The sequence below is a fragment of the Ziziphus jujuba genome, chromosome 9 (genome assembly GCF_031755915.1).
Source record: "Ziziphus jujuba cultivar Dongzao chromosome 9, ASM3175591v1".
Taxonomy (NCBI): domain Eukaryota; kingdom Viridiplantae; phylum Streptophyta; class Magnoliopsida; order Rosales; family Rhamnaceae; genus Ziziphus; species Ziziphus jujuba.
In genome coordinates, this window is record NC_083387.1 from 11,375,292 (window position 1) to 11,401,170 (window position 25,879).

The 25,879-nt window shown below is 32.8% G+C and overlaps 4 protein-coding genes across 4 annotated transcripts; 3 read left to right on the top strand and 1 right to left on the bottom strand.

Moving 5' to 3' along the window:
• Positions 1-822: 822 nt before the first annotated feature.
• LOC107411223 (uncharacterized) lies at positions 823-5,670 on the bottom strand. Its single transcript, XM_016018768.4, has 6 exons — positions 5,191-5,670; positions 4,352-4,587; positions 3,996-4,254; positions 1,669-1,848; positions 1,390-1,545; positions 823-1,287 (listed from the first exon to the last, which is right to left on the bottom strand). The coding sequence occupies exons 1-6, from the start codon at positions 5,218-5,220 to the stop codon at positions 1,111-1,113; spliced, it is 1,038 nt and encodes a 345-aa protein (XP_015874254.3). The 5' UTR covers positions 5,221-5,670; the 3' UTR covers positions 823-1,110.
• A 9,513-nt stretch (positions 5,671-15,183) lies between these two features.
• LOC107411227 (probable carboxylesterase 12) lies at positions 15,184-16,905 on the top strand. The gene has a single exon (XM_016018773.4). The coding sequence runs from the start codon at positions 15,499-15,501 to the stop codon at positions 16,417-16,419; it is 921 nt and encodes a 306-aa protein (XP_015874259.3). The 5' UTR covers positions 15,184-15,498; the 3' UTR covers positions 16,420-16,905.
• A 1,345-nt stretch (positions 16,906-18,250) lies between these two features.
• On the top strand, positions 18,251-19,640 carry LOC107411210 (probable carboxylesterase 12). Its single transcript, XM_016018755.4, has one exon. The coding sequence runs from the start codon at positions 18,600-18,602 to the stop codon at positions 19,536-19,538; it is 939 nt and encodes a 312-aa protein (XP_015874241.2). The 5' UTR covers positions 18,251-18,599; the 3' UTR covers positions 19,539-19,640.
• Positions 19,641-22,895: 3,255 nt separating this feature from the next.
• LOC107411221 (probable carboxylesterase 12) lies at positions 22,896-24,181 on the top strand. The gene has a single exon (XM_016018767.4). It carries the CDS (start codon positions 23,084-23,086, stop codon positions 23,981-23,983), a length of 900 nt encoding a protein of 299 aa, XP_015874253.3. The 5' UTR covers positions 22,896-23,083; the 3' UTR covers positions 23,984-24,181.
• The last annotated feature ends 1,698 nt before the right edge of the window (positions 24,182-25,879 follow it).

The following is a 25,879-nucleotide window of genomic DNA, read 5'->3' on the forward strand; positions in this document are numbered from 1 at the left end:
ACCTTCTAGACCTCACATGTTGCATCTTACCAGTCAACGACATCGTTTAGAAGTTGAATATTGCACTTCAAGTTTTAACCCTCTTTCTCTTTTGTTTTTAATTTTCTTTTCTTTTTGCCTTTTTTTTTTTTTAATGAAATGAGGAAATAAAAATTAAAAATTAAAAATTTTTTAAAAAAAAGAAGGAAAAAAAAAAAAAAAAGGAAATGAAATGGAGATTGCTACAAGTCATAACTGCTTTTTGAACTCAATTTTGTGTTTTTAAGTCTTTCAATATCAATTTTGTTGTCGGTGTGTCATTTTCTTGTCAAAGTACAACTCATTTTGTTTATGTACAGGTGGCTAATAACTCATAGACAATGGCTATGAAACATATTAAATGGTAGAGAAGAAATTAATGGAAAATCTTCATATTGATGTAGAAGTCAGCATATGCTTGGGCTTCATTAATGATCAACGTAATTTTCAGTGTTTCACTTCAACTACTCCTCGGGAAATAACAACTACAATGCTGACACATAAGATCTGAATCTCTTTTCCAAGACTTATTAATAATCTTTTAAGGGCTAATTTAGGATGTTGGATCATAGCGGATTAGATTAGACTATTTTAAATTAGTCCAACAAAAATATGATGTACTATAATCTAGTCCGGTGTAGTCTCGCATCTCAAACTAGCCCCTAAGTATGCATTTCTATATTCTTTCAACCTATGAATGCATTTCTATGTTCTTTCAACAATAATAATAAGTATACACGAAGAAAGTTGGCATAGAGAACCCCCCCCCCCCCCCCCAACCCAAAAAAAAAAGAAAAAAAAAAATGCAAGGTGAAACTGCAGATTTCACTTTTCATTACCTCAATTACAACATGTTATGTTCGTCTAGAAAGATAGAAGAAAGAATCAGGAAAAGAAAAAAACAATAAAGAATCAATTGAATACTGAGTGGTGAGGGAAAAAATTAGCAGAAACCAAGTAAGGAAAGGTCAAAAATTGAAGTGCCGTGGCCAAAATTTGAACAGGGAAGCAACCTGTCCCTGTTGGCTCTTGCAGCTAAGAACAAAAAAGAAAACTTTGTTAAAAGAACAGAATATACATCACCCCAGTGCTTTATCTTCTTCGATAATCTGCATGAAGGAAGCTTTCATATGGTGTTCCCTTGAGCGTCTTTTGGATATCACCCCAATTCTCAATCTGGTTAGACAGGGGACCTTTATGTATCTTCACCTGGCGACTCTTTAAATCTTTCCGTGGAACCTTTAGAAAATCTTGAACATCTATCAGTTTCTGAAACATGCAATAATAGAATGTACCTTCACTTGTCATAATCTCAAATGGTATAAATTGTCAAAGAAAACATGAATAAATTCATATAGATTGATTGCATACGGTGCGGTTTTTAAGTACATCCTCGTAGTAAATGAGAATATGCCGGGTGCTCTTAAAGTACTCCAAAGCTTTTGTAGTAGTTTCTTCTACTTGCCTCAGGTTGGCTATCAGCAATGTTGCATTGATGATAGGCTTGTATTTTGCAAGTATCTCCGCCTGAAACAGTTTCATATGATCAGTTACACTCTGACGTTCAACTATTGGAAGTTGCTGAGTTTGTGTACATAAGAGAGAGAGAGAGAGAGAGAGAGAGAGAGAGAGAGAGAGAGAGAGAGAGACCTCTTTTGGAGAATGTACATGAGACTTGTGAGTCCCATTCAATGGCTTGGCATCTCTATCATAAGAATTTGCAAGTACTGAAATCATCCTGCGCAAAAGATTTCTCCGAAAGAGAAAGATAGCAGAGACACCCCGTTGCTTGAAATATTCTACAATTTCTTCATGATGCTGCATCACACCCTGCATAAATCGTTGCAATATAAGATACTCTTCTTCTGTTCCATAAATGAAACACGCATAAAGCAGAGCAAAAGATACATTAGAAACTGGAGAGCATAAGAAAGCTGCCTATCTGGCCAGATGCCCATAAGTTGGAAGAGATGATGCAGAAACACACATAAAAGAAATTCAAACTCATTGAAGAATTAACTCTCAATTTATAATGGAAGAAAATTTCGAAATCTTATCAATCTTATCAATCTTACAAACAGATAAACGTGTGCACCCTCTCAAGAATTCATGCATGGATGGACTGAAATATAGAAATACTGCAGAAAGAACTAATCAAAACTAAAATTTCCAGTTTGTGCTGAATTTCTTTCTGACTATATCAGGTGGATTGGACTGGTAATTAAAAGAGATTCCAAACTTTTTGTTAATCAGTTCATAAATTATGGTAAAATGGTCCCTAAGAATAGCTGCAGACAATCATATCTTGAAAAAAACATGCTTCTCTAATATTGAGGGACACGCTGTTAGACTTATCTCTTGTAATGGAATCTTAGGCCATGCTACTTACAGGTATGATTCCTAGCATCCCTAGCATAGTTATGTTTAAAGCTAACTTCGGTTCCTGGAAGTAAAAAATAAAAAATAAAAGATAAGCACTATGTAACACATTTCTGCCAGAACGAATTATGTTGATATTTTTTCCTTTGAAAAATGCAAGAGGATAGCAGGCTAAATATAAGACTTTCTTTGTGTCTTAGAAAACCAACAACCAGAGGCCCAAAATACATCATTGCTGTTATGTTCATAGCATAAAAGAGTTTCCTCCATAATACTAGGTAGCCGTGCCACTCCCCAACCAGTTTTTAATTAGCACCCTTGACTTATAGTATTCTAATACTTCTATTACTTCCAAATACACCACAAAATGCTACACCAAAGATAAATATTTAATAGTACACCATCTTAAACATATGCCAAACAGATCAGAACTTCAGAATAAGGTTTCCCAAAATAATCACAACAAAGGTTCAAAGCACCAAATAAAACATAAAAATTTATCCCTTGTCAAAGAAACTTCTAACCATTTGAAATAATAAATGGCAGAGTCCAACAGGTCCCATAATAGCTAACACAGAGTCCGATTTATTAATTTCTTTGACTTTATTAAGAGACTTTTTATTAGATATCTTACCTGCTCTTTGAGGTAATGACAGTTGAAATCCCATTTATCTTTTGTCTTTCCCGTTTTAGTTTGTTTCAGATTTCAACCTCATATTATTTACCATATTTTGTTGCTCAAGTATTTTTTATTTTCCTTAATAGTTACATAGCTTCAAAAACTAACATGTCTATGCAGCCAATTTCTTTTAAGCAATAGTGCCACATCAGCAACTGGACTGTGTTGTATTTAGGCTCATAAAGTCTAAATTCTTAGTGACATTGCTTATTCTGAATCCATTGTACTTCTTTTTTGCAAGGTCCTAACACTGCTCTACAATCCCAATGAAACCGATGCAATTACAGGATTGGCTATCAATAAGAGAATTTTAAACTTTTCAAAGGTGCCCATCAGTGGTCAGTTAGAAATCATAAAAGAAAGAGCCAACTGAATAGCAGCAAATTATTTTTTCTTTCAAATAGCATGGAAGACTTGCAAGAACAGTACTCATCCTTTTGCAGTTAGACACTTTGACGTCGTTATGTAATTGTGAATTGCTAGCCATCAATAACAAAAATTGATACCACTTCAAATTTGCATGGGAAAGTTACTATGTTTTCATTATAACTAAATGAGAGGTTTCATCAGGAACAATGAACATGAAAATGAGCCCAGACACTGGTACACTATCTTCCCCCTGGGAATAGAAACTGGTACACTATATTCACCCCATGATTAGATATATAAAATAAAACATGAAACCAAGATCCCCAAAAGTGCTACAACATCAGTACAGAAAAAGATGAACAAGCATTTCAACCAGATATCCAAAATAGTCACAAGGGGTGAAAAAGAAAACTGTCGAATCAGATATGTACATCCATTGACGTGAAGAATATGTACTGAAATAAATGCCTAAATCACTCAACCAACCAAAAGAGTGGATGATTAAATTGCAGATATTGAAATAAATTACGATTGACAGACCATAACTAACCTGATTAAGCATCCACTTTAAGCCAACTGCAGCTGTGCACTCATTCTTTGAGGCACTACTAAGCCAGTCTAGATTGTAAATTCTATCCAAAGTCTCCCCAATAGTTGACATATTACTTCTCCTTACTTTGACAGAGAAAATCTCCCCATTCGAACTAATGTTAGTATGATTATTTAATAATGTCTCGAACCACCCACTTCCAGACCTCTGCATCGACAAAATGGCGAAATATCGAACAGGATTGCATGCACATTCAGCCCTATTATAATAAAAGGAGGAAAAAAAAAAAAAAAAAAAAACAAATCATTGCATTTCAAATGGCGTCAAGCTTTAAACTAACACAAATAGTATTATACCTGCTATAAGATGTGGGATTAGGGTAATGCAAATAAGGAGCTTCTGACTGTTCAACATTTGGTTCAGGACATGGCTTTTCAATCGTCTGGACAGTAAACAGTCCAGTATTGGTTCGCGTACTAATTTGCTTCAGACAAATCGTGCATATATATACTCCACAGACCATTACAAACACCAAGACGATCATCCTCAACACCAGAGGAGATTTCTTGGGAGCCTTTAAAAGAAAAAGTTCCTGCTATACATAAAAATTAAAAATAATTAAAAAAAATTGTTAAAAAGGGAATGAATTACCACATATACAGACACACAGACAAATGGGCACCAACTGATTTGTCTAGAAACAGTACCAAAGCAGATGAGCAATCAAATTGAGCAACACAAATGTCTGAAGAAAGTTTTAATCACAAGAATAGACGATATGGGTATTATTAATACACATTGATTCCGCACAAAGAAGAAGCAGAAGAGGAAAAAAAAAAAAAAAAAACACTAGGTTTGCTTCAACTTGAATACATTGACAAAATTTTCCCCTAAAAAACTGGAAAAATAATATTTGACTAATAAAGAATCAGATCGGACATTCCACTTGCAACCCAAAAAAAAAAAAATAATAATAATAAAAGAAATGAGTGAGAGAATCTTGTATGAAAATTCAATAGAAACTAAAAAAACCCATTTACAACACAAACCCATTGCAGGAGAAAAACAGAGAGAAAGAGAGAGAGAGAGAGAAAGAAATAAAGAGGGATACAAAAACCAAAAAATTACAAAGACAAATGGAAACCACAAATAAATAGGGAGTATAAAAGGCTAGGAAAAGCAAGAATTCCCAGACCTTGGTGAAGGAACAAGGATCGTCCGCCATTGTTTGGAAGCTCAGAAAGTAATCAAATGAAAAGGCATTTGGCAGCTCTGAAATTTTTCTTTTCTCTCTTCCCCTTTTTTTATTTTTTTTATTTTTTTCACTTTCCTTAAGCTTTACCTCTCATTATAACCCACACATTCAAACAAAAAAAGATAAATTAATTAAATAAATTGATAAAAAATAAAAAAATAAAAAAGAAGAACCCAGATACAGAGAGGTAGAGATATAGATAGATAGAGAGAAAAAGTATTTGTTCGATGAGATTGCGCCTTTTTTCTCGTGAAAGAAGAACAAAATGATTATATGCTTCGACCGTTGCACGCTTTGCTTCAGTCCTTCTTTGCTTTGTTTTGGATTTCTTTCCCTTTTTTTTTTTTTTTTTAAATTAAAAAATATAAATAAATAAATAAAAGTTGGAGATTTTGAGAGAGATTTTGTAATCCAGAGGCCAGAGCTCAGGATGGCTTAGAAATAAATAAGTTCACGAATACCAAACGAGGGAAAAGCGAAAAGCGAAGAATGAGTTGGCAAACGACGTCGTGTCAGTCGGTTCAATTCAACCCAGCAATAGCATTAATTTACGGCAACGCGTTTGACAATTTCCCTGTTTTGGTAGTAGTCTCCCTCCCGACCATAAAAATCAGCCTATCAATTAAAAATTAATAATAATTATTTAAAATTTAAATTAAATCTTTTTTATTTCCTTTTTTTATTTTTTTGCTTTTAAAATCTATTTGTTGGTTAAAAAAAAAATATTTTATTGACATTATTTGTTCCTTTTAATGACTCTTTAATATTTTAATAATTCTATTGTGTGGTCAATTAGCTTGACCTTTTTTCCCAGACAAGCCCAACGACCCACTAATTAAAGCAACCTTTCACCCATAAAAAATAATAATGATAATAATAAGATCAATTAAAGAACCCAATTAACTAATCAATTTAATTAATTAAACTAATTACGTGGAAACAAAATAGATGATAAGAGAGAAAACGAAATCAACGTGGGCCTAACCCAATATGGCAGGATCCGATGTCTGTATACCCTCCTCAATATCCATTTTTCCATCGAACTGTAATTTTCATGAACTATCAAGCATCGTCTTCTGAAATTTCAATAAAAACAAAACGAAAATTTTCAGAAAATGATTTCTTCTACTTTGCATAAGTGCAAAGAATTTTATACTATCCGGAAAACGACTGTAAATCTTAAACTAAACAAACACAGCCTCATTTTCTTTTTGTCTTTTTTCTTTTTTGTTAAATTGCTGGTAGAGCTCAAATGGCTGACCAAGATAGAGCTGGACAGCACCAACTTTAAGGCATGGGGTTTCCAAATCCAATCCAGTCCCTTTATATTTATTTATTATATTCTTCTATGAAGCATGGCACCTGTTTCAGTCACATGCAAAAGTCTTTCTAAAATCAAATTTTTAGCTGAAAAGGGAATAAATTGTATGAAAGAGAATACAGGGACAAGAGCATATACTGAATTTTTTTTTTTGTTTTTTTGGCTAAAAGAGGGATGTTTGAGTTTCTTAGAATGCTAAAAGGTACATTCAAATATTATATGAACATTGGGTATTAGAAAATAGAATTGGTTGGTTGGTGATTTGGGGATCCAGATCTTTTGTTGTAATTTTTCTATCTTTAATCCTAGTTTATCATTAATACAATAATATCTCATTTAAAATATTAATAAATAAAATTAAAAAATATTAAAAATACATATTTAGATTCAAAATTCAAACTTGACTTGTAAAAATATTCCGCTTAGTTGTATCGTTGACAAGTAAAAATAAATAAATAATTATGTAACGTAAATAAAATAACTATATTTCATAATGAGATAGGATTTATTGTGAACAAGAATTGAGATTGAAAATAAGGATAAAAAATCGCCATCCCTGATTTGGTACAAGGATTTAAACAAATATTGCTCACAAAAAAAAAAACATTCTAATGGAAATATAAATTGTGAAAACAAACATAACATATAAGAAATGTAAATGGTATCTTAAAGGAATTGTTTTTTAATAGTAATGTTTAGAATGAATATAAAGCTAATGTGGTTAAATCATTAAAGTATCTCCAATGATAATGAAGATTAATGTATATATGAAAGAAAAATTGACAATGTTAATGTATATATGCCATAAATGTAGTCCTGACAAAATACAACAAAATCCATTAATGCAACACGAATTTGTACAATAATTTACGAGATTGGATCTCTGATAATGAATTGGTTTTGTATGAGTATTATTCAATAAAATTAGCCAAGAAAATGAGTGATAATGGGCAGAACCCATTGAACATATTAGACTCATTAGACTTGTTATGATGGGATATTTTTGTAAGTTTACATTATATAATAAATTTACTCTAAACCTAAGTTTATATGAAAATTTAGATAGTAAGGTATTGTTCTAAATTTAATATTTCTAATAGTTGTATTGTAGATTATTTTAAATTGACAATGTAGATTACTTAACTATGATGATGTTTAATATTGGTTTAATCAGTGATATTTTAAATTTTCAATTATTAATAAACGTGGAATTTTAGTACATGGATTTTTTTTTTTAAGATGTTTAGCTTATAAACAAATATGTTCATTTGATTTTTTTTCTTAAAAAAAAAAAATTCACTTTATCATTTTGGTATCTAATTAAAGTTTGATGTATATATTTGACGGATTAACAAGTTAGATGATAAGTTATATGAAAATTTAATAAATAGTTTTAGGTTCGTGTAGTTTAACAAAAAAACTCAAGATATGATGCAATAGAAATACAATTCAATACGATAGACTACTAGACCTACATAAATGTAAGTCAAATAAAAAATTATTTTCCAAATATGATGTGCAAAACTAATGGTGATTATTATTGACTATTAATTAATTACATACTCTATCTAATTTTTTCTTTTAAAAAAACAAAAACTTTGTTAGGAAATTTTGACTTTTATGAAAAATAAAGATAGTTTCTAGAATAAACATTTACCTTTATAATATTTAAGCCAGCTTGACATTTGGGAGCAAAATTTTTTAAAATACTATTTATATAGTTAATGTGTCATCTCTAGTTTATAATCCATATCTCTATTGAAAATGCCCTTATCAATGTGAATTTCTAGTTCTATTAGACATTATAAAATTTTAAAAAAATATATAAATAATTAATAGCTATAAATAATATATATTATTAAAAAATAATTTTAAAATCAACTGTATATTTATCATTTTATAAATTTAAATAGTGGCATTTTTTATATCATATATTATTCAATAAAAATATTTTTGACACTGATGTTTGCTGCATTTTTTATTTTAACAAGATCCGTAGCAGGAGATAAAATCAAAACTACCCATTTTTTCGTAGGCTTTCAACAAATATTTTCACACGTAGCATAAATGAAATAAAAAATCATAATATTACATCAAATTAATTATTTTAAAATGATATTAATCATTTTTTTTATCACGTAATAAATATTTTTAAATATATATATATATATATATACATGATTCAAAAATCATTGGATTTTTTTTGCAAGAGCAATTTTACCGCATTACAGTTTCAGATCCTGAGTTTGAAATCTGGTACTGAACTCTCGCGTTCCCAATTTAGCCAAAATTTAAAAATCTGTCTCAACTCCTCTAATTAGTTATGGTGTGAAACTCCTTGCACAGCCCACTCGTGGTAATCCAAGTGGAGTAGATCATTTGTGGGCTTTAATCTGATATGCCGCCAACTATTTGGAGGAAAAATGGGGTTTTATAGCCCATTACCCATATCTGATTCAAATAATGAAACAGAGTTTACCCAAAAAAAAAATAAAAGGAAATTTGGCCCAATATCTTCGTAAGACCGAGGTTAATGAATTTTGCCTCCTCGTTTGATATCTTTTTTGTTCTAATCTTTAATATCTATTGTAACTTTCAAATAAAAAAAAATTATTTACATATTTTATTATATTTTAAACCAAATAAAAATCAACTTTTTCTAAACATCTTTACACGAATACACAAATACAAAAAACCAAATAAATGGCTTTACACGAACACACAAATACGAAAAACCAAACCAAAGTTGCCGTGGAAAAGCCAAACTAAAGTTGCTTTCTAATCTATTGCATCTCATATATTTTACCATATAAATTTTAAGAAGTACCATATTATTATTTGAATTATTATTTTTTTATATTATTTTAACTTAATTATGCCATTTAGATAGATGAATTTTATAAAATTATATCATATAATTTTATTGAAAAACAAATTTATTCTGTTTTATTTCATTTGTAACAAATATTTCTGGTTTAATTTTATTAGATTCATACGAAAAATTGAAAAAATGCATTGAAATGATTAAAAAAAACAATAATTTAGATGGTAATATGACATTTTTTTAAAGTTCAAATAGACAAAATGTATATAAGCTTAAAAAGACATTCATTTTTTTCTTTTAATATATATTCCATTTTTGCTAGTGAAGTCCCACTATTGTTGTTAATTAAACAACAAAATTATCCATGGTCATCTTCGATATTACTGAAAGTTTCATCCAGATATACAACAATCATCCATCGTTAATTCTTATATATAAGAAAGAGTACATATATAAAAACTTTTCAATGGTATTACCAAAAAAAAAATAATAATAATAATAATGAAATAAAATAAAATAATAAAACTTTTCAACCGGTAGCTTTCGGTATACTGAAGGTCCTCCCATCGGCATGCAGCGGAAATCCAATAAAAGACAACACCAAACTCCATTTTAGGCAGCTGTGGAGAATTTTCTAGTGACCAAAAATATCACAAATTACCAAACTTCATCACAAATTTTAGACTCCAAGACCAACATACAAAATAAATAAATACAAAATCTTCTAGAAATTATGATTACTAAGGTGGGGGACGAGATTGGGAGCCCAATTGGGGGGTTTCTCATTCTTGACGTGTATTGGAGCTTCCACGGTTCTTTCTCCATACTTGTTTTAGACTTTTGGCCCCGGTGCCACTGCTTTCCCAAACCTTCACTAATAACCAATTTCTTCCTTTGTAAAGTTGGACCTACTTCTATATAAAATTTTAAAATTTAAACTCATGTGTCAAACGAGGCCGAATACATGGTGGCCATGGCTAGGTCACTTATTCCTGGAGAAGGTGAAGGAGACGGTGAGTAGGGTAGTTTAAAATATTAATTATTCAAATGGATAAAACGATGAATAAGCTTCCAGTTATATTTTGCATACAGTAGTTTTTGCATCCAAATATTCGGTTTTTAACAAAATCTAAATAACTATCTCTCAACGTCGAGAAATTGCTTATCCAAACACTTTCAATCCAGAAAATTCAGATGTGAAAATATTATATGTATATATATGTACATAAGAAAATATTTTATTGGACAATGTTGAATAACCTATGTTATCCAATTATTGCTTAATTGCATATAATGCAGCATAAATATTCTTTAAATTTTACATGTAATCTGGTGTTTTCTATGGAAAATTAATATATATATATATATATATATATGTATACACATCAGTTTTAGGCCCAACTTTTCAAGAAAGATACTGTTCACCATTAAACATCAAGAAGAAGTTCTATATAAATTCGTTACAGATTTTTATAGACCATTTAGAAAGTAAATGATCAAAAACCTGTTTAAACTTTTTTATTCATCCCCCACTTCATAAAAGAACAAACAACACCAACCTGACATGCCAAAATGATGGTGGTAGCTAGATCCCGTTTCAAGTTGCAAGTCTCTAATAAACACATAACGTATAACAAATAACCTTTATTTTTGTTTTTTGTTTTGGATAAATGTATACCAAATACCTTTTTATGGTTGAAGTGATAGAATATGATTTGTGTGTTCGAGGAAGAATAGAAGATCATTGTTCAACATAAAGTATAAAAATCTCGTCGATCATCATTCTGATCTCCAAAGGCCAATATAATAGGTCACTATTTCATCGAGTATTAATATTTTTTTATTTTTATTTTTTTTTTTAATGAGTCCAATAATGTTATCCGAAGTTAATGTATTCAACAACCAACAGGCATGCAAGGTTAACCATTCTAAATTTCTTTTAATTAATAGAATTAATAGAGGTATGACCTTGTTAGATAGCAAAAAAAACTTTCGAAATACAATGAAATCGATCCTATATAACATATATGTGATCCGATATGTGTTCGTGAGTATGAAAATATATGTATTTCGGAAATACTGGAGCTGATCATATATATTAAGTGAATCCGTTGGCAGGGTCACACGGTGGTTGCTCAGGAGGTGGTTCACAAGATTAAACGGCATAAAGGGAAACAGGGGCTGATGATGTTGAAAATTGATCTAAAGAAAGTTTATGACTGCTTGGAATGGAGGTTTCTCAGCAAAGTTCTTGTAATTTGGGGGTTTTAAGAGGATTTTAGAAGGCTTGTTATGGGTTGTGTTAGCACAGTTGAGTACTTACATCTTCTGATTGGGGAACTTTCAGGATCTTTCTCTCTCGCCCTTCTTTTTTATTATTTGCTCAGAGGTTTAATCTAAATTATTCACGGAAGAGGAGGACAAAGGGACTCTACATGGCATCAAAGTCTCTCCAAATGCTCCATTTGTCTCTCACTTAATATATGCAGACGACCTTATTGTGATGTGTAGAGCCAACAAAAAAGAGCCAACAACAGTTAGTAGATGTCTTGAGAAATACTTCAGCTGGGCGGGTCAAGAAGTGAATTTAGACAAGTCAAATATTCTCTTCTCTAAAAACACTAACGCTGCTGAAAGGGAAGGCCATTAAGGATACTTTGGGATTTAAGGAAATGAATGTACTATCTGGGAAATTCCCTTGTTTTCCGCAAGAATAAATCAAGGGATTTTAATAAGTTTAAAGAAAAAGTGCAAAGAAGAATGGAAGGATGGAGTAACAAAGTTCTGTCCAAAGCACAGAAGGCTACCCTGATAAAGCCTATGGTGCAAGCGACACCTACATATACCATGACGACCTTCGAAGTGCCTTCAGAGGTTTGTAAGGAGCACGATAGCCTCGTCCGAAAATTTTGGTGGGGATCAAAACCAGAATCAAAGGATTACTTGGCTCTAAAAGCGCGGAAGGACATTTGCAAGCCTAAAGCCTTGGGAGGATTAGGATTCAGGTTATTCAAGGACATTAATATGAATCTTTTGGCAAAGCTTCCCTGGAAGCTTGCCTCGAGGCCAGGACTGCTTGTGGACTAGAACTCTTGGGGCAAAATACGTGCGAAGGAAGTCTTGCTTTCAATGTACAGCAAGAAAAGGGTCATCTTTTGTTTGGAAGCGCATTGTTAAGGTGAAAACATCTCTGGTAAGAGGAGCTTGTTTTAGAATTGGGAATGGTTTATCTATATATACCTGGGAAGATCCATGGGTTCCAGGGATGCCCCATTTCCTTCCTTTCCCCAGAGAGGGCATTGATGTCACTGAATGGCGCAAAGTTGTGCACCTTAAGTTATTGGACCCCAATGAGTGGAATGCGGATCGTATTGGAGAAATATGTACTGAGGACTCTGCTAATGCCATTCTGAGACTTCCACTGCCGGAGCATGCTACTCAAGATGAGCTATGTTGGATAAGAAATGTCAATGGGAACTCATCTGTGAGCAATTGTTATTCTTTAAAGTGGATTGATACCGAAAGACCCTTGGAGAATAAGCTCTGGGGCAAGCTATGGAAGCTGAAGCTTCAAGAAAGACTGAAGGTGTTTTTGTGGAGGGCCATGGCCAACACTCTGCCCACCAAAGAGCTTCTGGCTAGCAGACTAGGAGGACTTGACCGGAGCTGTGCAATACGTGGTGCCAAAGATGGAACAATTTCACTTCCTTTTAAAGATTGCCACGCTGTCAAGCAGATCGCTTTCACCACTAAGTGGAGTTTCAAGGTTGGGATGTATGGGAGTGTTGTGTGAACCCTTCAATCCCATGGGTTGGTGGGGATCAATGGAAGGGAGTTTGTGTCTTTGTTTCTTGCTTGCTTGTGGTATGAATGCTTGCAAGCCGGAAAACTGACTATTATGGAGGTTGCTGCTAAATTGGAGCAATCAGTCGTGGAATTCGCTGACCTTGAGCAAGATGACCTATGCCATGTTCCCGTTCAAGTTTCTAAGGAAGTCTGGAGACGGCCTCCTCAGGGTTGGATCAAAGTAAACTCTGATGCTGCTTTAAAAGATAAATAAGACAGCCTTGGCCTTGGTTATTCGTGATGGAAGAAGGAAATTTGATTTTAGCTCACTCCCTCATTGCTTCATCTTCTTCACCTTTGGAGGCAGAGATCGAGGCGTTAGACTGGGCTTGCTCTTTTGTTAGCAGACGTACATGGCCTTTGGAGTGGAACGCCAGATCCTCCGATGCTTTTGCTGATGTTTCGGCCAAGAAGTCTATGTTAGTTAATAGATCTTTTCTCTTTTAATTTTGAACTTTCTTTAGTTTTGTATGACTTATCTTCGGTCAGCCTATAGGTCTGACCTTGCTGCCTCTTCACTGTAATCCTTCTTGGGGAGGCTTTTTGTGCTCAATAGGAACCTATATTTACCAAAATAAATAAATAAATAAATAAAGTCCGTACAGGCGCAGAAATTTATTTGTTTTATTTTATAGTTCATGATGACTAATTAACATTTTTTTTTGTGTGCCTCATAATACTCTGCCCCGTTTGCAACTGTTTCGGCATTTTCGAGACACACAATTATTTAGTTATTTATTTTGAAATAAAATAATAATAATAATTAAATACACTTTGAGTAAAAATAAATAAATAAACATGAGGTCAGAGAAAAATGAGACGTGCCAATGCCGGAGTGTTATTTTATGTTGTTGCTGTCGTTTTCTTAAGCTTAGTTCCTTTCCAAGTCAAAGCGTTACGTGAAATATGGATGTATATCCTTAAAGAAATTTACACTAAAGCTCACATTTTTAGCATGAATTTACACACAATTGCTTTGACCATGCAAAAAGCAATACAGAATTAGAAATAAAATAATTTATTTAATCATGTCCTAATTTACCGAAGAAAAATTAATAATTTAATCATGTGCCAAAAAGAACTCTCTCTGTTTCTTTTTGGTTTTATAAGACATCAAGTTATCTGTTTTAGAAATTAATTTTTGTTCTTATCAATATTAAATTCATTATAATTAGGTAAAGAGAAATTTCATTCAAATCAAAATTTAAATATCAAATTTATTAGTGTATTCATAATGGTTTTACAATTGGATTAAGCGTACGAATACAATTGTTGTTCTTTAAAACTCGTTTTTTAAACAAGTTCCAATTACCAGAATAAGCACGAGCATTCTGTACAATTTTCTTTTTTCATGCCTACATATTTTTTACAGTTTTACAGTCTTATTATAGTGATTTTTTAGCGAACTTTTACAGTCTTATGATAGTGATTTTTTTTTAGGGAACTTATATTTTTCGTCATTGTTTTGAGAGGACATTGCTACTTTCTAAATTCACGATTATCATAAACATTCATCAAGGTTAACCTTAGAAATTGATGTTAAAGACATCTCCCCCAGCTAATGATGGACAGAGAGTCGCCACATAAAATTTGAGCAATTTTTTTCTTTTATTTTTGTTACGTTATCGCATATTGGAATACTCCATCATCCTGTAAAATGGAGTGCATTTATTTATAAATCGTTATTGTAAGATTTTTTTATTTTCTAGTTTTTAAAAGAACAAAAAAAAAAAAAAAAAAAACAGTTCGATACTTGTTTTTTAAAATTTAGACTTTTGGTATATTAATTTTTTAGAAAGCCTTTTTTTTTTTTTTTTGGGGTATAAAATTGGTTAGTAAAAAGCCGGTTATATGAAAAACCACTCTGACATGACATGACTCTAACATTTGCATGAAATATAAATAATTTATGTTATTCGATTCTCTGCTTTTTTCATACTAAACAATAACAACAAATAAAATTTTGGGATAAATAAAAAATTGCTGAAAATATACTCTTTGCAAACAAGTTTTTGACCTTTATTTTTTAAAACGAAAAACAACTGTAAGCAAATTTTTTTTTGTGTTTTTTGACCAAAAATGCTTCAAAACCACCGCTAAAATCTTAAATATTTAATTCTCACACTTGCAGCTTGCCCAACTACCACTCTCTATAGCTATAAATAGTCCCATTGAACTCCTCCATGCCTGTCCATCACAATTTAGATTACTATCTTCCATATCCACCAAAAAAAGAAAAATAAATCACAAATAATTAATGGACGACGACGTAGCCATAGACTTCTACTCCCTCTTCCGAATCTACAAAGACGGCCGAGTGCAACGCTTCGCCGGCACCGACATCCTCCCCCCCTCACCCGATCCCAAAAACGGCGACGTCAGATCCAAAGACGTCGTCATATCTCCCAAAACCGGACTGTCCGCTCGTCTTTTCCTCCCCGACACCACCGCCGACTCCTCCACCGCAAAACTTCCTTTCCTCATTTACATCCACGGCGGCGCATTCTGCATCGGATCCCCTTTCTCTCCCATCTACCACAACCACGTCGCTTCCCTCACCGCCGGAGCAAACGTCGTCGCTTTGTCTCTGCACTACAGGAGAGCACCGGAGCATCCGCTCCCCACCGCCTTCGAGGACGCTTGGGAAGCCTTCCAGTGGGCCGTTGGACACTCCGATGGTGACGGCCCCGAAGAGTGGCTCAACCGCCACGCCGATTTCCGACGCGTTTTCTTCGCGGGGGACAGTGCCGGTGCTACCATAGCTCACAACGTGGTCGTACGAGCGGGAGTAACAGAAGGGGAGACAAAAGGGTTGAGAATTGTTGGGATGGTTTTGATTCACCCGTTTTTCGGCAACGAAGAGAGGGATAAGTTGTTAGAGATCATCTTTCCGACGAGCAGTGGGACGTCGAAAGATCCGAGGTTGAACCCGGGAGTGGATCCGAAACTGCTGGGGAGGCTAGGATGCGGCAACGTGTTGATATTTGTTGCGGAGAAGGACCGGTTGAAGGAGCGAGGTCGGAGTTATTATGAGGCGCTGAAGAAGAGCGGGTGGGTTGGGAAGGTGGAGATTGTGGAGAATGAAGGTGAGAAGCATGTGTTCCATTTGATGAATCCTGGTTGCCACAACGCTGTGACTCTTGTGGAGAAGACTGTTTCTTTCCTCAAACAGTGCTAGCTAAGTTAAGCTTTTGGCCTTGATGATCTCTCTATATTTTCTTGAAAAAAATAAAAAATAAAAAGATATATTTTGGTTGAAATCCTACGTTACATATATTTTATGTTAATTCATTGCGTGTTTCTTCTCTGCATGTGTGCACCACAAGTTAGTTAGTTTTGACCCTCCAAACTCCAAGGCAAAAAGAAAAGTCAGCTTTGAGAAAGTATGAGGAGTTTTCGATATTTAATTAAAACGTAATTTGATTTTGCTTTCTTTAATAAGATACATGCATAATATTTATTAACTATATATCTAGTAGTATTTTTTATGTATGTTTATTGGGGTAAGACATTTGACTCGAATGATTAGGTAAGAAAAAAAAAAAAAAGTTTTTGTTGCTGAAATGTCTCCGGATATATAGTATCCATTGGTTAAATGGACAAAATGTGTATGTTGGATGATATCTATGTTGGTGTAACCGGGTAAGATGTTACTCTTAGATGATGTTTATGACATTAAAATTGTTGTTTATTGAAAATATTAAGGAATCTTACCTTTTAACTTTTGATAAGTTAATGGTTTCGTATGGTGTACTTATTGTGGGAGATATACTAACTACTTGACACAGTTATAAGGCTATTGTATAGTTTCTCTCACTTGCCTTTTATCTTTTTTCTGAAAAAAGAGAGGAGGCCAAGGCCTCAAACAAGCCCTAAACATCCCTCCTTTCCGTTTAGTAATGATGTAGAAGTTGCCAAAAATTGAATGCCATGTGTACAGCCCAGCCACCACGCAAGATCTCCAAAGTAGTGACGTTATTTATTTTTGAATAAATGTCACTTTCGGCCTTTGTACAAATAAATTCCAATTTTCGATTATTTAGCATGTTATAAAAAATCTATTTCAAATCACAAAATTGAAATTAATTATCTAGTAACAAAATAAAAAGATGATGCCATGTACAAGGAGAGGGAGATGTGTCTTGCAGACGGTAAATTAAAATTTATAATACGAATATGTGATGTTATAGATATCATCTAATTTATCATATAAATAGATAAAAAAAATTAAAAAAATAAGTTATTAAAATATAAATTAATTAAATGTTAATATATATTTTTAATAGATATATTGATAGATTAAATATTACTTGTAATATTATTGTTAAAACTCTTATCTTTCAATATTGTATTACTTACTAATTTGAACTATATGGTAATCTATTATCTAATATATAATTTTATCATAATCTAATATATATATTAACTTAATATTTTTATTACACATATCCTATTTTTATTCCTGTTAAAACTTTTTATTATTAATTATTTTTATACAATATTTTTCATTGAACAACAATAGCATTGCAACAATTTTTTATTTTTTGTTTTGTTTTTTGAAGGCATAACATTTCAACAATTAAACGATTGATATTGACAATAAATAAAGGAAACGACACATGAGACAAGAGATGAGACATGCAAAGATTAAAAATGACAGTAGCAGACTTATTTGTGGTCGCCAACGAAAGTAGCTGGCGTAACCTCAGTGATACACGTTTATTATTATTATTTTTTTTCTGTTGAAAAATACACAACCTCGCTAACACGTTGTGCATCTCTCAGCTTTTTCAACTAACACACACACACATAATTCTGATCCAATGTTTTGAAAAACAATTGCAAAATACCATTTACTCAAATATTTCTTTTTTCTTTTTTCTTTTTTCTTTTTTTTGCTTCAAACAAGATAATTACACAAAAATATAAACCAGAATTTTAAAAATTGACATTGCAACTTCATAAAATGGTTGATTGGTGGTATAAATAAAAAAAAAAAAGAAATTCCCTTACCATAGAAATTTTGAATATTGTCAATAATAAAGTAAAGCCAATTATCTCTCGAGTGGGCCTCACTTTGTCTGCTTCGGTGAGCTGTGAGCTGAAAGTCTTGAGCAGCAGAAGAGGTGAAAAGAAAAGTCTACGAAAAAGTAAATTACTCTTTTTATTTTCTTATCAAAATATTAAAATCCACTCACCAGTAAACGACGACGAAATTTATACACGAATTTAAAAACTATTTTAGTATCTGTTTATTTTTATAATTTATCACTCACCAACTGTTTTTTCACTCTCAATTATTTAAACAAACAATCCTCGTCTTATTGTCCACAACAAAGTTCTTCATTGTAGTCCATCATGGCCGATGCAACAACCACAGCCACAGATGAAGTAGCCATTGACTTCCACACCCTCTTCCGAATCTACAAAGACGGTCGCATCGATCGGTTCGCCGGCACCCAAATCCTCCCTCCCACCACCCATCCGGATACCGGAGTCCGATCCAAAGACGTCGTCATTAATCCCGGTACCGGACTCTCCGCCCGCCTTTTCCTCCCAAAAATCACCGCCGACCACTCCGCCGGGAAACTCCCTTTTCTCCTCTTCATCCACGGCGGCGCATTTTGCATCGAGACCCCTTTCTCCCCAAACTACCACAACCACGTAGCTGCTCTCGCCGCCGAAGCAAACGTCGTTGCTTTGTCCCTACACTACCGTAGGCCGCCGGAGCATCTTCTCCCGGCCGCTTACGATGACGCCTGGGAAGCTCTCAATTGGGCCATAGCCCATTCTGAAGACGGTGATGGGCCCGAAGAGTGGCTTAAACACCACGCCGATTTCCAACGGATTTTCGTGGCCGGGGATAGCGCCGGAGCTAATATCGCCAACACCGTTCTCGTTCGAGTCGGGTCGGAAGGGGTTAGAAACGGGTCGAGGGTACTCGGGATGATTTTGTTCCACCCGTATTTCCACAACGGCGAGCCGAATAAGTTGCTGGATGTGATATTCCCGACAAGCAGTGGAGCGACCGACCCAAGATTGAACCCGGCGGGAGCGGATCCGAATGGGCTGGCGAAGCTGGGTTGCGAAAGCGTGCTGATATTCGTGGCGAAGAAGGACTGGTTGAAGGATCGGGGTTGGAGCTATTACGAAGCCTTGAGGAAGAGCGGTTGGGTTGGGAAGGTGGAGATTGTGGAGAGTGAAGACGAAGACCATGTATTCCATTTGCTTAATCCAGCTTGTGAAAAGGCCGTCGACCTCATGAAGAAGACGGTTTCTTTCCTCAAACAGGTCTAGATAGAGGCTATATGACATGCCTGTTCGAAATTTTATGTTATAATTATCCACATTTTGTTAATTTTCCCCTTTATTTTCTCGTATTCAAAAATAATTTCATTATATTGAGCTGGAGTTTCTTTGAGTTTTATGGAAGTAGAAGAAGGGTTTGCTTGTTTCTCATCTGAGTGTCTACTTTTCCAACTGGTTAGTTTCTTTTTCTTCCTAGGAAAGAAAAGTATTCATTTTTAGAAAGGCGTGAACAAAAAGATTGTGTCGTGGCATACCTGTTACCGTTGGATCGTACCTCATGCAAGAAGATTAATTACTTCACGTCAACAAGCGGCGATTAATTTGATTGAAATCTAAAGCATGGGGTTTGGCTTTGGTACAAAAATTTTAATGAGCCACTGAGCATCGTTTGGACATTATTAGGTAGAACCAGTGGCAGTGTAGTAGTTGAGAATCTAGTTGAAGATATTTTCAGAAGTTTTATTTAATAGAAAATATAGAAAACAAAATCGTGTAAAAGTGGAGTGGAATCACGATTTTTTTGATAGAATGAAAATGGTTTGGGAGCGGGTAGAGTCGGGTGTCTAGGTAGCTTAGTTAGTGGTAAGAGCGACATAAGATTTCCTATAGGTGAGAGTCTGAATTTAATGCAGCTCAACCAAAACAAAAATAGAGATTAACATAGGCTTGCAACCGGCTAGAAGGAAATTGTTTGATCAACGAGAAATTCCACCCTTGATCAAGTAATCCTATTGTGGAAAGACAGATACTGCATTCGATGTTTGTCTCTATTTTATGAACTTTCCTTACTGCATTCAATGTTTGTCTCTATTTTATGAACTTTTCCTTGATGATGCATCCTATATGAATGGAGGTACTGTAAGGACGTTTTTCGCCCTTAACTTATTTTTTTTTTTTTGGGTAAATATAAAATGAGCCTCGGTGAATATCATCGGCCACTATAGATCATTAGTAATTTTGTATCTTTATAATCATAGAGGAGTTTACAAGCAACCTAGTCAATCACCTTTTGGCTATTTTTGTTGTCTTCTCTTATATAGTGCTCAGCATGTGGAATCCACATTAATGTTCAGTTAGAAAATATTAAAATTTGAATTCACAATTTTTACAAACAGATGTGATGTATTCGTGGATTTTCTACCAATTGATCTACTCACTTCATCTGATCACACGAATTATAAATAAATAAAATTTTTGAAACTGAACATTTTATTGAAAGTTTAACAAGTACATTATTTTTTCAACTGGAATAAAATTAAAAATAAAAAACAAAAGAAACAAACAAACAAACAAAGGACATTAGAGCCTCCCAATAGATACGACAATGTATCGGGTTTATTGTATTGTATCTTATTATGTTCTGCATAAAATGTAATCCATTCGAGTAAAGCCTTTATCATATAAAGATAGATAAACTTCACATTGTTAAATTATTATGTGACATTATTCATCCATCATCTTGTTAACTTGTCAACTTATACATATATAAATTTTGCTTAGTTTTCAAATAATAAAATAAAATTTTCTTTTTAATCTTATAAAATGAATATGTTTGTTTCATATATATAAAAATAATTATATTAAAAAAATAACTTAGTATATGATTAAATAATAAACTAAATATTTTTAAAATTGTTATAATTATACAATTACAAAAATAATTTTCCTTAATGGGTTAATTGTGTACAGTGTTCCATATATGAACAGTATTTGTTAATATATTAGGCTTTATTAGATTTTATTGATGTACAAATCTATAATATGATATAATATAATATAGTTAATTTAAATTTGTAAATTATCATATGAATTATTTTTGTATTATTATGTTGTATGAGACTTTTTCAAACCCACTTTCCACTCTAATTCCTTTAGAAGAGAAACAAGAAGACAAGTTCAAGACCCTTGCCTAGGTTGACAAGCACATCCATTATTGTACATTTATATTGTAATATTTATTGGACTAACTATAGATACACAATTCTTCTCATAAACTTTTAAACAAATTGGCCATATATATATATATATATATATAAAAACACTTATAAAGAATTATTTTTTGAGACAATACTTACCATAAAAGATTTTAAATTAGAGATGTTTAAATCTATATATATGATACAAATATAATTTGCATTCATTTTCATTTTTCAATAAATTTTCTCTAGAGATTGTTTTGATAGATAATAAGTTCTTTACACGAGTCATCAAGAACAAAACTTACTAAACTAACAGAGAATAATTTTAAAAAAACGTTAAACTAACAGAGAACAATTTTTTTAAAAACGTTCTTAATACATCGATTATAAAAATGGAAGAACAAATTGTACAATTTATTATCCATCGCTATACGGATTAAAATGACCTTGAGATATATATATATATATATATATATATAGATGTGAACCTTATAAAATATCAATTAAATGTCGGATTATATATGGATGGTTTATTGTACTATCATGAACAACAAATTAATTTTATATTAGTTTAAGCGGTGGGGTGTTTGATTGTTTGGTGGATTATATTCTAATGTCTGCTAGTAGCTGTTAGGCTGTATTTGAAATTAATTGAACCACCGTCATTATTAAATGGTCTGCTGAACTATATCAACAGCTCCCGAACGGTGTACACACCGAAATGGTGGAAACCAATAACGCTCCATTGTGTCCAGTGAATCTGGTTTCATCATGGTCCATGGTCGTTTTATAGTTCCCTGTGAAAAAAAAAAAAAAAAAAAGAAGAAGAGAAAAAGAATAATAATTGAGTGGAAATCAAAATAATTCATTAGAGATAACAAAATAAAATATGACGAAGAGAAATCTGCAATCAAAGTTTGTCTAATATATTGGAGTTTTTTAGAAAAAAAAATGCTCTTTATATATTTTTAAACTTATGCTGTTACAGCGCCATTAAAAGATGCTCCAACTCTATTCTCTTCAACATCTCTATGTTGCTTCTTCCTTTTTAGATGGAATGAGACTGGAGAAGGCGAGGTGGATACTTCATTTATTTGGATAATATATTGTTGGGGCAGAGTAGTCAAAGTAAAATTGTAGTTTTCCTAATTTTATTTATTATCTATATTTTTTTTTAATTTTTATTTATTTATTATCAATATAATGAAATACTAAAATCCTATTACCACGAAAATGAAATACTAAAAATTCTAAAGAAATCTAAAGTAAACTCCACAGAACTGCTTTTTCTCTTCCCAAAAAATTCCACCTTATAACCAATCTTTTCTTCTTTCGTAAAACAGTAGTCAAGTAATAAAAGTCATTATATTACCAGATCCCTACCCAAAAACAAAAATAAACTAATATTCTCTGAATTAAAATATAAAAAAAATTTCTCTGAATTAAAATTCAGAGAAAAAAAAAATAATACTTTTCAAATAAACGTATACAACTTTTTTTTCTCTTTGTTTTTTAATAAAACCAATCCACTTTCTTTTCTTTGACAAAACTCATATAAACCCTGTCTCTAACACTCCCTTTCTCCATTCCTGATCTTAAACCAAGCTCCTTTCAATGGCCGATACCGAAATTGCCCACCGATTCCGCTTCTTCCAAGTCCACAAAGACGGTCGTGTAGTCTTATACCATCCAACCTTCGAGAGAACCCCACCATCCGAAGACCTGACTACTGGGATCCGATCCAAAGATGTCGTCATTTCGTCCGACCCGCCAGTCTCAGCCCGAATCTTCCTCCCCAAATCCGCCGAACCGGACGGAAAGCTTCCCCTGCTCTTGTACATCCACGGCGGCGGTTTCTGCATGCAGTCCGCATTCTCCACCGCGTACCACAACTTCGTCAGCACCCTCGTCGCCGGCGCTGATGTCATGGCCGTTTCAGTCGAATACGGACTCTTCCCGACACGACCCATACCCGCTTGCTACGAGGACTCATGGGCGGTGCTCAAATGGGTAGCGACCCACGTGGATGGAAACGGAGCGGACCCATGGATAAACCAGCATGCGGATCTCAAACGGGTTTTTGTGGGCGGGGATAGCGCCGGAGGGAATATAACGCATACATTGCTGTCTCGGGTCGGGTCGGTCGGGTTGAGGAGTGTGGGAGTGGTCGGGGCGATTCTGCTCCATCCGTATTTTGGAGGAACGGTTGATGATTACATGTGGATGTATATGTGTCCGGAAAACAAAGGGTTGGAGGATCCTAGAATGAAACCGGCCACAGAGGATCTGGCGAGGCTTGGGTGTGAAAACGTTTTGGTGCTTTTGGCTGAGAAAGATGCTTTGGCAGGGGCTGGGAGGAGTTATGGTGATGAATTGAAGAAAAGTGGATGGGGTGGGACTTTGGAGGTTGTGGAGACCATTGGAGAAGATCATTGTTTTCATATGTCTAAACCCAAATCGGAGAAGGCTGTGGATTTAGTCAATAAGATTGTTTCTTTTCTTAAACAGGTCTAGCTAATTTTACTTTTCGCTTTTGATTTTTCAGGCTGCTGTTATGCATGTAAGTGGTTGTGTCTAAAAACAAATTGCTATTTTCAACAAGTAGGATCCACTTGGATTGATGTTAAAAATCATGATTGTATTTCTATAAATGATAAATCATGTTTCAATGAAATTGGAAATTAGAAAAAATTATTTGTATGGATGATTATATATGAAGAATTCTGTTTATGATTATTCTGAATTGGATTTGCGTTGGTACGTCATAATAAGAGGTAATCTGAATATTATTAATCCACATTAAGAAAAATTCAAAAAGAAAATGTACGGTAAAGTTGTAAACTATAAGCACACTTGCAATGGATGTTTTTTTTTCTTATTTTTTTTTCCTAAGGAGGAATATAACTTTCTCAAATAGATTATTTCCCCAAAAAAAAAAAAAAAAAATCTCAAATAGGTTTAGTTTTAAGAGTAGAGGTTTTAGTGCTGGTTTAATCAATAGTTTATATAAAGTCATGTCACACTAGAAAACTTTTTAAAGTCTAATGGACGGTAAATAATACCATATAGCTCGCCCTTCTTCCAAGATTCCACTGCCAGACCATGTCTATGTGAGCTATGTGATTTATTTACTAAACAAAAGTACTAAGACTTGTGAGAAGATAACATTTTTTATTCTTTCATTTTATTTTTAAAAAACTCTACCAAACAAACAGAGCTAATGCTTTTAGAAAGTTGATTTAATTAAGCACAGAGACATAGACCATCCAATCTTCTACCGAATCTTTCCACCTCATTCCCTGCACTGTGCTGCATCACAGTTTGTGATGAAAAATATTTAAAAACAAATAAAAAAATAAAAGCTACTCCTTTACGGAATATGGACTTAATAAAATTTTAAAAAACGCACTAGCATCTTAAATAATTAATTATTTTTTGAAAAGGCATTTAAATTTATTTTAAAAACCTTTAAAAACTGCGACATGGAATTTTTATTATATAAAAATTATATATTCTTTTTCTGAAAAAACGAACTTTGCAGCAACAATAATTACAATATCTTTGAGAGTGCAAGCTGCTCATCTCAGCCCAAGCACATCTGATTAGTTTTAAATGGGATTTCAATTCAAAATTAATTAATTATAAATAAAATAGTGTATTTTTTTTTTGCTTACAAAATAAAATAGTGTATTTGGATTATATAATATGTGCTCTTTGTATTCTATCGTGGGTACGATATCTCACCACGTTATCGGTGAGGTTATGACATTTTATTGCATCACTAAAAGTTTTAATGGCATAGCCTTTTTCATATAGAGGGTCCTTATTACCTCATCATTTTGATATGAAATTTTATCATTTAATTTTGACCGTCAATTATGAATAATGTCAAAAAAAATGATATTGTTGGAAATATAAAAAATTTACAATATAAAAATTTGTATGTAAATATTAAAAAATATCGAATATCGATAAAAAATTATAAAAAAATAATGAAAATTTATTTTAAAAAGTAAAAATTTTTATTGAAACTTTAAAATTAACTTATTTAATTAATTGATTATTAAATTGATTATAAAATTTACTAAAATATTAAATGGATGCTATATTCTTCTTAGTGAATTGATTTATAATAAGTATTAAAATGACCATAGATAAATTATTATTAATAAAAATATATTAAAAAATACATATACGATAAAATTATTTATTAACTAAAATATATAAAATGATTATTATAATTATATTATAGTTCATAAATGTCATCTTAATACCACATAGAACTTTTTGGTGGTTGAAAATCATCGGTTTTTTACTCATTTTGATTTTCAAATGTAAAATGTAAAAAGTAGTTATAAAAAGATGTATCTCTCTGATAATTTTGCATATAATTATTAATATGCCGACTAT